General features: G+C 46.7%; 1 protein-coding gene across 1 annotated transcript in view; it reads left to right on the plus strand.

Moving 5' to 3' along the window:
- Positions 1 to 12,153, plus strand: part of MID2 (midline 2) — a 321,117-nt gene that overhangs the window by 260,223 nt on the left and 48,741 nt on the right. The window contains exon 7 of the mRNA XM_039488713.1: positions 2,265 to 2,426. Coding sequence (XP_039344647.1) covers positions 2,265 to 2,426 — 162 coding nt within the window. The remainder of the gene's footprint in view (positions 1 to 2,264; positions 2,427 to 12,153) is intronic.

The raw sequence follows: 12,153 nt of genomic DNA on the forward strand, positions 1-12,153 counted from the left end.
TTGGTCCAGGAATGTTTCATTGTCTGTTTCCTCCAGTCCTGGTGGTCTATAGCAGCTGTTCACTGGAGTTTCTTCTCTAACTGACATTAGCATTTGCTTATAGCACAGGTATCTGTAATAAGAATGTCCCTCATAGATGCAATGTTGCTGTTTTCCTTTCCCTTGCTACTTTGTAATCCTGTTTTAGTACAGGATATCACATAATGTGCCTGTATAATTACCACCTAATTGGGGACCCTCAATGCTAAAAGAATAATCCGCCATTGCTTCTGAACTACTTGAATAACTCCTTTAGCTGATAGCTTTAGTAGACTTTTAATCTCTTATATGAATCAGACATTAGAGGGAGACAAAGTGACATTACTAGTATGAGTTACACTAGCCTGTAGTGTCACTCGTGGATTAATATTAATTATAGCTGTACCTTCCTTTCCCCTTTTAATCTGTGAGCACTGAGCCCCATGTGGTATTTATGTGACCAGTGGGAAGGTATTAGAACCATAAAGCAGCACAAATGTCATATTTTCTTTTATTTTTAATAGGCTGTGTCACAGGGCTGTGGTGTCACCCATTACAACTTGCTGAGTGACACAGCAAGATTTTCCTGGAGGAGAGAGAAATTGTGAGAGGTGAACAATCTCATGTTTCATTCAAGAGAGGCCATTAGGCACTGGTACATAGACCTTGTGCTGGCTTGCTGTATGGAGGTGAATGCCCTTTACCCTTGTGGGCTGTAATGGTAGCAGCAATGACTAATGAAAAGGAATAAATATTGACCCAAGCCATAAATGCTGTTTGGTGAATTTGTGTATGGTTGTGGGAAATTTACACTTGCAGCCAGGACAGCAGTGTAGGAGAGAAGTGGACATCGCCAAGGGAAATGTTTTGTTCTACAAGAGGGTGGAAGCAGCTGCAGGGTTCCAGCACCATCCTATATGGAGAACAGACAGAACTGCTGTACTGACAGTGCTTCTTAGTTCCACCCTGGTGGGTTCTCCGTGCACGCTGAGCATTTGTGGAATGCATGTGTGAGGTGTGTGGGGAGGGTCATCACATCAATGTTCTTAACACTACAACCCACTGAGCAGTGAAAAGGACACGCCAGCATGACAGGATTACTTTGGCTGGTGAAAGCACTGGTGTGCATGAGGTGGCCCCCAGATAATGAAATTCCACTGGCAGGCAGTGTGTTCTGCAGGGTGTTGCTGCCAGTCCATTCACCTCACTGCCTTCGTTTATTACAACCAAGTAAATGCCATCAAAAGCTCACAGCCTTTCTAAGGTGCACTTCCTGAAGCATTTGTTTCTCATTTTGCTCATGTAAGTCCCCTTGCACAGCAGTATTTTATTTGCATTTTACATGGCAACTTGAAAAGGAGACTCAGTGAGGCCGCAGCATATTAGCAGCAATGCTCAGACCCTGTTGTAATGGTAATCCCTGTAGACAGGGAAAGCTAATTTGAGTGGTTGCAGTGAGGGTGGGTTAAGTTTATAGGCGCTGGTTCATAGAAACCAGCTCAGGCAAAGACCTTTCATCTGATAAACAAATCACTCTGCATTAAGTTACAAACTGTGAGAGCTCTCCGGTCACCCAGCACATTTGGCAAGGCCAGGGGCACAGCTGCATGCTCCTCCCGGTGTGAACACTGGTGCTGCTCTCCCACAATTAATGGGAAAGCTTACACCTGGAGATCATTAGCAGCCCTTTTAAGCAGTTCTAATGAATGTGAGTCCTAAGCCAGAGACAGCCCAACAATCAAGCCTGCCCACTCAGTGAGGTCTTATCAGCAGCTCGTATTTGGCTTATCTTGTCTTCTCCCAGGCATACTCTGCTGGATGTTTCATCTTCCAGGTGGCCTGGACCTGGAAGAATCTTTATATTTTAATTTCTTTTCAAAGTTTTCTCTGGCCCTTGCCTCCATCCCTTCCCCAGATAACAACATGACAGGCTGACTGCAATGCCTGCATCCCCTTTCTCACCACTCCCTGGCCATGATGCCAGATTTGACTTATCAAGCTTCGCTTTCATGTGATAATAAAAAGAATCCCCCAGCAGCCGTTTTCTATCATTTATGTAAATTTTCCTTTAGCTTCTTCAGCAAGTTTCTATTGTTAACTCCTGGGCAGACAGTAAATCAGTCTGAAGAATGCAGAGTCCATGAACTTCACTTTACCAGCTTGTGTTGCCTTTGCATTATATCTTGTCCTCTGACTCCATTACCTGGTAATAAATCTCCTCTCCATGCCTTGCTCCTGTACTGCAGGTCTGTATAACTCCATGGATAGCTGGATGATTGTCCCTAACATCAAACAGAACCACTACACCGTGCATGGGCTCCAGAGTGGCACCAGATACATCTTCCTTGTCAAGGCCATAAACCAAGCTGGCAGCCGGAACAGCGAACCTGCCAGGCTCAAGACAAACAGTATGTGCCAGGGCTTTTTTTTCAGGTTGGGTGGGAAGTAGAAAAGCAGCTTTATCAATCTTGGAGTTTAAAAGGATATTGCTAGATTTTCCCTAACTCTTTAATTGCTGTGGCTTATAACCACCCTTTGTAAACTTGAAATCTTTGTTGTTTCCTTGCTTGACTTGTTTTTTCTTCCCATCGTGCTCACAAAACACAAAGGCCAGATTGCACGTGAGCCCTGGGCACTGCATGCTAGCTGGTGTCTCTAGGGTTGCCCCAGAATGCTAAGCTGTGTCCATGTTGCTTGTTGGGTAGGGTTTGTTATTGTAGGGTTATTCATGAGCTCCTTTATGGAAACATGTCTGTCTCTACTGTTTCCTCGTCCCCAGTCCCTTCCCCTCCATTCAGCTGTTGCATATTGTCTAAATCTTAGGCTCTGGGGCAGGGACTGTTTGGGCAAACATTCAGGTCAGTTCATATCCACTCTGAACCCACTTCTCCAAACCATATCTAGAAAACTGGCTTGGTCAAGAAGTGAAAGTAGCAGAAATCTGGTTGCACAACCTGTTCTTAATGAGCATCCCACATTTTTGGTGCTTAATAAAGTCAAACCTCTTGAAATTGACCTTTCACTCACTTCTGAGCACTGAGCTTGGTGTCTACTGGTTTGTTAAGAGCAGGGGCGGCTCTAGACATTTCGCCGCCTCAAGCACGGCGGCATGCTGCAGGGGGAGCTCTGCCGGTCTCCGGTCCCACGGCTCCGGTGGACTTCCCGCAGGCGTGCCTGCGGACGGTCCGCTGGTCCCGCAGCTCCACCCGAGCCGCGGGACCAGCGGACCCTCCGCAGGCATGCCGCCCCAAGCACGCGCTTGGCGTGCCGGGGCCTGGAGCCGCCCCTGGTTAAGAGAGGGTCACTCGTGTGAACTAGACAGCTCACTGGCTTATATTGTAGGGTTATTTGGGAGGACTGTGAGGCATGTGCTGGTTTGTTATCGTAGGGTTATTAGGAAAAGAAACCTGAAAAGCATCTATATGGAAAATGTCATGTGCTTTGCCAACAAACATGAGAAAAAAGTTAGTTCAGACTTTCATTCTCCCAACCTAAATTCCCTCAGAGGGGAGGGAAAGAGTTAAAGACATTCTAAAAATAGGAGCGGGATCAGACAACAGGCCCATTGACTTCAAAGGGAACAGGATTGGATCCACTCTGGCCATGGAGTAGAACATGATATATGGAGGATTTAAACCTCATTTCCCGTTAGCTCAGTAACACATCTGGGATGATTATTTCCCTCTTAGTGGTGATTTATAATACAAAAAAAAAGGTAAAAATATTGGAATGGGCAGTCGGTTTCCAAAGTAGTTGCAAGTGGCTCATCTCTTGGCTTTTGTCCAGTGTTGCCTGATCTGTGGCCACATCTTGTTGATGATTATAAAATTCCTCTGTCTGGTCCTGACGTGCCCAGTGTTCTTTTTTGTTCCTTTTTCTTGATGTTTCAATCATGTCTGAGTTCTGCACTTGAGTAGACTTTTGAAATTATTTATTGCTTCTACCGCCTCAATCTTTTCATGAAACTGTGGCAATTTTAAATACAATTAAATTAAATAAAGTCCATACATTGGAGAGAATGGATAGAAGCTGATGAAAACTCCAATCTAATTGTCTTTTGTTTATTAAAAATGTATCCCTCCCTCCAATGCTGTTTAAAAGCACATGCATTGCTTTTAAATACAAAGCTCCCTGCTTTGAAATACACTCAAGATGGAAATAAGAAATTGGTGACTTGACAGGCCTAGAGCTGATATGACAAACCTACTCAGAAGAAAGGAAAATAAGTTACTTTCAGTAGTTCCCTGGGGAGGCTGCAACTTGTTATTTTATTCAGTGTCAGTCATCAGAGATATTAGCACGCTGCTAAGTGCGGTGCTTTACAGATGAACCTGATTTACTGAAATATATACGGGATCAAATTTTTAATTCTGATTGTTCACTGTCTCTAGCAGCTTCCTACATTTGTCAAACTGTAAAGCAGGAATTGCATAAAGTGCTATAAGAAGTGCTCAACATTACTGTTATGCATATTACAAAATGAACCTCTTAACATTGGGATTGTATGATCGTTTAAATAATCATTGCATTCCAACCCAGCAGAAGGATAAGAGAATGGCTAAATTAACATTAAAACATTATTTGCATATGTTGTTACAATATCTGTCTGGAGCCAACCTTCTCATCAGTGTCACCTTGAGACTTCTACGTAACTACCTGTTTCCACATGTTCAAAACTTGAACATCTCCCTTTTGGTTAACGTTCTCTGTGCTTGATGTCTGTCAGTCCCAATTTTTGGAAAGTTTGAGCAAACTGTGTCTACCTCATTTTGAGTAAGTTCAGGATGATGATAATGAAAGCGCTGCCGCTTGAGAGCCAGGTTACGTCTGCTGAGAGGCAGGAGAGCCTAAGCACCTCATTAGCACGAGGAGGATTGCACATGTCTCTTCAGACAGCCTGTGCTCCTCTCTACCCCTCATTTACTCTGCACCCTTGCGAGCAAGGCAACAGGCATTCCGAGGGCATTGAACTTCCCTGTGCGAGTGCCGGACTGCCCCTAGCATGGAACTTGATTTGCAGCCACATGCGGTCTCCCCTGGAGTGCAGCAGTCACCCTTCAATCCCCCTCTAATTCTCTCTTCTTGTATGTTAATCTCTGCTCCAGTCCTTATATCAGCAGACACACAGGGAAAAGAGTGGACTGAGTTCTCTTCTAGCGGCTGCTAGTTGAGCACTGAGAGGCGAGGATCCCACCAGCCTAGTGTACAGGTCTAGAGAAGAAAGAGCAACATATTAACCATGGAAAATGTATTCTGGGAGCACTGCCTGCCATGAAGGTTGCTCAATGCTTCTCATTATAAGACCCTCTTTTCAGCTACTTTTAACTTTGCCAAGCTTTGACCATTTGGGCTGAAATTTCTCATGTCATGTGTCTGGCTCAGGCTGAATTATTTTTTTTCCTTTTATGAAATATTTCACCAAAAAAGTCCAGCATTTCCGAGAAGGAGGCTGGGGGAAAATAAGTTGTTTTGCCCATGTGAAAACGTTCTGGCAGCCTTTCCCTGGAGAAGTCTAGGCTTTGGAGCAGGGACTTACCATTTTGACAGGAGTAGCCTTTGTGTCAGGGCTGTGGCTTTTTGATGTTCCCTGTGAAAATCCATCCAAATGTGGCCATACTGTAAGCCTTTGAAAAATCTCAGGCCATACCTGCTCAGGCTTTCTTCCAGCAACTAACAGAAGTTGCTAGATCACAGGCCCTGGTTCTCATGGGTGACTTTAATCACCATGATATCTGCTGGGAGAGCAATACAGCAGTGCACAGACAATCCAGGAAGTTTCTGGAAAGTGTAGGGGACAATTTCCTGGTGCAAGTGCTGGAGGAACCAACTAGGGGAAAAGCTCTTGACCTGCTGCTCACAAACAGAGAAGAAATAGTAGAGGAAGCAATAGTGGATGGGAACCTGGGAGGCAGTGACCATGAGATGGTCGAGTTCAGGATCCTGAGACAAGGAAGAAAGGAGAGCAGTAGAACAGAGACTCTGGACTTCAGAAAAGCAGACTTCGACTCCCTCAGGGAACTGATGAGCAAGGTCCCCTGGGAGAATAACATGACGGGGAAAGGAGTCGAGGAAAGCTGGCTGTATTTTAAAGAATCCTTATTGAGGTTGCAAGAACAAACCATCCCGATGTGTAGGAAGAACAGTAAATATGGCAGGCGACCAGCTTGGCTCAACAGTGAAATCCTTGCTCGTCTTAAACACAAAAAAAAAGCTTACAAGAAGTGGAAGATTGGACAAATAACCAGGGAGGAGTATAAAAGTATTGTTCAGGCATGCAGGAGTGAAATTAGGAAGGCCAAATCACACTTGGAGTTGCAGCTAGCCGGAGATGTTAGGAGTAACAAGAAGGGTTTCTTCAGGTATGTTAGCAACAGGAAGAAAGTCAAGGAAAGTGTGGGCCCCTTGCTGAATGAGGGAGGGAACCTAGTGACAGAGGATGTGGAGAAAGCTAGTGTACTCAATGCTTTTTTTGCCTCTGTCTTCACAGACAAGGTCAGCTCCCAGACAGCTGCACTCTGCAGCACGGTATGGGGAGGAGGTGACCAGCTCTCTGTGGAGAAAGAAGTAGTTTGGGACTATTTAGAAAAGCTGGACAAGCCCAAGTCCATGGGGCCGGATGCACTGCATCTGAGGGTGCTAAAGGAGTTGGCCGATGAGATTGCAGAGCCATTGGCCATTATCTTTGAAAAATCATGGCGATCGGGGGAGGTCCCGGATGACTGGAAAAAGGCTAATGTAGTGCCCATCTTTAAAAAAGGGAAGAAGGAAGATCCAGGGAACTACAGGCCAGTCAGTATCACCTCAGTCCCTGGAAAAATCATGGAACAGGTCCTCAAGGAATCAATTCTGAACCACTTAAAGGAGGGGAAAGTGATCAGGAACAGTCAGAATGGATTCACCAAGGGCAAATCATGCCTGACTAACCTAATTGCCTTCTATGATGAGATAACCGGCTCTGTGGACGAGGGGAAAGCAGTGGATGTGCTATTTCTGGACTTTAGCAAAGCTTTTGATACAGTCTCCCACAGTATTCTTGCCAGCAAGTTAAAGAAGTCTGGGCTGGATGAATGGACGGTAAGGTGGATAGAAAACTGGCTAGATGGTTGGGCTCAACGGGTAGTGATCAATGGTTCCATGTCTAGTTGGCAGCCGGTATCAAGTGGAGTGCCCCAAGGGTCGGTGCTGGGGCCGGTTTTATTCAATATCTTCATTAACGATCTGGAGGATGGTGTGGACTGCACCCTTAGCAAGTTTGCAGATGACACTAAACTGGGAGGAGTGGTTGATACGCTGGAGGGTAGGGATAGGATACAGAGGGACCTAGACAAATTAGAGGATTGGGCCAAAAGAAATATGATGAGGTTCAACAAGGACAAGTGCAGAGTCCTGCACTTAGGACGGAAGAATCCCATGCACTGCTACAGACTAGGGAACGAATGGCTGGGCAGCAGTTGTGCAGAAAAGGACCTAGGGGTTACGGTGGATGAAAAGCTGAATATGAGTCAACAGTGTGCCCTTGTTGCCAAAAAGGCTAATGGCATTTTGGGTTGTATAAGTAGGGGCATTTCCAGCAGATCGAGGCATGTGATCATTCCCCTCTATTCAGCACTGGTGAGGCCTCATTTGGAGTACTGCGTCCAGTTTTGGGCCCCACACTACAAGAAGGATGTGGATAAATTGGAGAGAGTCCAGCGGAGGGCAACAAAAATGATTAGGGGGCTGGAGCACATGACTTATGAGGAGAGGCTGAGGGAACTGGGATTGTTTAGCCTGCAGAAGAGAAGAATGAGGGGGGATTTGATAGCTGCTTTCAACTACCTGAAAGGGGGTTCCAAAGAGGATGGATCTAGACTGTTCTCAGTGGTAGAAGATGACAGAACAAGGAGTAATGGTCTCAAGTTGCAGAGGGGGAGGTTTAGGTTGGACATTAGGAAAACCTTTTTCACTAGTAGGGTGATGAAGAACTGGAATGGGTTACCTAGGGAGGTGCTGGAATCTCCTTCCTTAGAGGTTTTTAAGGTCAGGCTTGACAAAGCCCTGGCTGGGATGATTTAGTTGGGTTTGGTCCTGCTTTGAGCAGGGGGTTGGACTAGATGACCTCCTGAGGTCCCTTCCAACCCTGAGATTCTATGATTCTATGAGTAGATACTTCTTCAGTTTTAGCAAGTAAAATCTCCAAAGATTGCTTCCACACTGGGCATGCTTGGGCCTCTCACAGCTCCCAGGGCTGACCAGACTGCATGTACGTCATGCCCATGGAGCCAATGAGCATATTCCAGCCCTGGGCTACAGGAGCAATGCTGGACTTTCCCTGTGATGGCTGCTCCCAGCTGCCTTGGGCCGGGCTGGAGCTGGGCTGGAACTGAAGAGCTGGGAGCCTGTATTTCCTGTGCAATCCGTAACCTGCTATTGGAGCTCAGGCAGAGGGCAGGGCAAAAGCTGGACTGGGGGAGGGAAAGGAGTAGTTTGGGACAAGCAATCTAATGGGATAGGAACTGGAGGTAGGGGGAGGAGAGAAACTGTAACTGGGAATTGGAGGCTGAGAGATTGAACCGGGGAGTGGGGAGCGTGGGACTGGGCTCATGGTTAAAGCAGTTGAATGCAGCCCTGGAGAATTCGATTTTATCCCTGCCTGTGCCACAGAGCTCCTGTGTGATGCTGGGTGAGTCACTTAAACTGGTCACTGTCTGTTCTTAATTTTCTGGGTGCCCAACTTGAGACCCTGGTGTCTGATTGTATTAGTGCTGAGCGCTCAGAGCTGCAACTGAAGTCAACAGTAGCTGTGCTTTGAACATAAAGTTTTACATGTGCTATGAAATCAGATCCAAGGTGTCTCGGAGTGGGTACCCAAAATGAGTACTTTAATCTTTCTGCCTCAGTACCTCGTCTGTAAAATGGGGATCTTACGGGGGTGTTTTGAAAATAAATTGATGTTGGTGAAGCACTCAGAGTGTCATGAAAAATAGTATGTGATCATGTAAGACTGTGTTATAATGCATAAGCACAAAGGGGCTGAATTAAGGTTGCACAGGCAACCTTAATTGTGTGATTTTCCAACTTTTCAGTGATTACTAAGGTTGCAAAGTCAATGTCCTTTTAACATAGTTTTTCTGTGTTTTTATTTTTATATAACAATATATAGTTACAGATAAATAAACTCTACTATGTTGCGGCATGGCTGCCATTTCCTGAGCAAGCAGAAAATGAACAATGCCCTGTGAAGGAACCTGTCTCTTTAAGGTTCTCCTGTGGGTATTAATAGGCCTATTTGCTGCACACTACAAACAAATGTATTGTTCTTTGTGTATGAGGATCCTACCACTTTGTACTGGGTTTGTAGTGGTTTGCTCTGGGTTATTTCTCCTTCCTGTATTTGTCAGTGTAGAACCCCGTGTGCAGCAATTTGTTATAGTCCTTCAAAAGAGCCAATTATAACAGAGCGCGTACTTCACAAATGATGTCACTTCAGAAAAATGTCAACAGTCGTACAAGAAAAGAATGACCAGTTAACCTATTTTGGATTCTACTCTCTGCTTCTGAAGCAGTGTTTTGAGAGTTTCCACCATAGACTTAATGTAAGCGGGGGAATGGTCCCGCTATTGTGGGGAACTTTCCTGGCTTCTGCACTACCCCGTTGAAGTAGGCTAGCGAAAGGATCTGAGTCCTCACTCCCACGTCCTTTACCCAGAGGCCTCCCTGCCCTTGAGGACTCCCCTTCCACTCTCCTGTCTGGCAGAGTCCTCGTAACCCCAACAAGGCTGGGCCCAGGATTCCTGGGGGGCTCAACCCCCAACCCTGCTGTGGTCACCCAGGACAGGGGTAGGGTGTCCCCACTCCGGGGTACTCTCTTTGCGCTGTGCACCTCCCTGACCCACGATCACATCATACAATTTAAAGCAAATACAAGTTATTTAATTAACAATTAATTTTAAAAAAGAGTAAGGAAAAATGGGAAAGGTTAAAGGAAAACACATCACGCTGCTCTGTGGCAGAGAACATCACAAACAGTGTCTCTGGAACGTCAGGGCAGTTCACAGTCTGTTCCTTGTAGGTCCCAGGCCTCCTTCTCAGGCCCTGGCTATGCTGCAGGGACGCTGCGGATTGGACACTTGCTCTGGCGGTGGCCGCACACTCTCAGGCTCTGGGTGACAGGACCCTTCTCCCCAGCGTCACCACCACCCTGTCAGGGTTATGATCCCCCTCCAAGTCTGGCTTGTAGGGCCTCTTGGCTGAGTTGTCTCCCTGTGCTGGGCCCACTGCCCAGGGTCCCCCTCGCTCTCCCCAGCTGCTCACCGCACCCAGCTCCAGACTGCTCCAGCTCCATTCTGCCTCAGCACGGCTGCTGCTGCTGCTCTGCCTTCAGCTCCCTGGGCTGCTTCTCTGGCCTCTCTGGCTCCAGTTGCTACAGCTCTGCTCCCAGGGCAGGTCTGCTCTGCAGGCTGCTTCTGTGACTTTGCTCCCAGAATCTCACCTGATTCCTGGGCTGCTTTTCTGGCCCCTCTCGCTCTGGTTGCTGCAGCTCTCCTCACAGGGCAGGCCTGCTCTCTCTGGGCTGTGCTCTGGCTTTTTGAGCCAGTAGCTTAGCTTGGGCCCTTGCTCTCTCCTTAGCTCGGCCCCACTCTGTCTGACGCAGGCAATTCCAGCTCCCACAGAGGATGGGACCCCCCTGGCCTCCTGACTCCTTGATTAGCCTGCCCTCCCTGTCAATCAGGCTGACCTGGAGCATTGGCCTCTCCACATTGTTCCTGGAGACTGTCAGTCTCAGGCTCCTGATTTCCCATCGACCCCTCCCTTTTTAGTGCTGGGAGCTAGCAACCAAACACCTCCACTGAATGTTAGTAAGGGGGCAACAGTCCCCTTACATTAAGGCCTGTGGCAAGACAGATATTAACTCCCAGAATGCAGAAGTGTCAGTGCTCCCACTGAATCCTCATTCCTTAACTGGTCGGAATGTAAAACCAACTGGCGTGGAGGGTCTATTTTGGTTTTAAGACAGGGTGAAAAGCTGATGTTTCCGAAGTAAGCACACGCCCTTGGCCTCATTAAGTGTCCCAAAGTGCACCTGGCTCCTCACAGAATACAGAGAAAGCCACAGCTCCTGTACTGAAGGGAATAGAGGGGAGATGGCTTTTATTGGTGGAGCTTTGTCCAGTGCTTTAAATACTCAGCCCTCTACTGACTCATGCTGATGATACGTTTCCACCTGTTGACATTTATGCATCACTTTGTAATGGCTGATGAGCTCCAGACTATGATAATGTGTGTCCCATGGGCTGGTTTTCTGTAAGTCACAAGAAGTGGAAATTATCATAACATTATTTGGAAAATGGAAATTAATAGTACAGCTGGAAGGGCCCCAGGTTCTGCGCTTAGTCCAGATTAAGGGTTTGTCTTGCTGGGGAGGTCATTCCTGAATAAGGCAGGGTGTGAATTTAAGGTACTATAGCTTTTGCAGAGTAAGAATGTCCACACAATGAGTTATCCCAGAATAGCTATTCCAGTCACCTTCCCTGTGTAGACAAGCTCTAACCTCTTTGACATCGATGTTCTGGTTCTTACACTGCTGTAACTGAGAGCAGAAGCTGCCATCTGGTTAGGAGCTGAAGGAATCAGACCCACTTTCCATTGTTTGTCTCGTAATGCATTATGATGATGGAGTACACAGAGAAATGCCTTCACTTCAGCAAAGAAATGTGTCAGGTGATTCTAAGGCGAATGCCCCATTTAGCAGGTGTTTCCCTCTGGGCTGTTAATTTTAGGAACAGTTGGAAGTGTGTATCCTGCACACCCTCATAGGTTGGGTCTATGGCAGTGGTTCCAGTTTGGATTTACAGTGGTGGCACGTCAGGCAGGGGCTAGTCTGAGTTTCGGGCCAGGGCGGGGCTTTGTTTGGTGTGGGTTCACATTAAGGGCTGAGATTTATCTGCATTTGGGACGAGGGCATTGGCTGGTCCAGTTTTCAGACTCCAAGAAATTATTCTAACTAACAATAAAACACTAGTCAAATGCTAAGGAATGGCCCCTGTCTCTTCTGTGAGGATCCCAATACCTCCACACACAGGATGCACCTTTTCACACTTGCCTGCCACACACATGACATAAACCACCTTTAGCACCATCCTTCTCCAGCTACTA

Source organism: Mauremys reevesii, linkage group 9 (assembly GCF_016161935.1).
Source record: "Mauremys reevesii isolate NIE-2019 linkage group 9, ASM1616193v1, whole genome shotgun sequence".
Lineage (NCBI taxonomy): Eukaryota > Metazoa > Chordata > Testudines > Geoemydidae > Mauremys > Mauremys reevesii.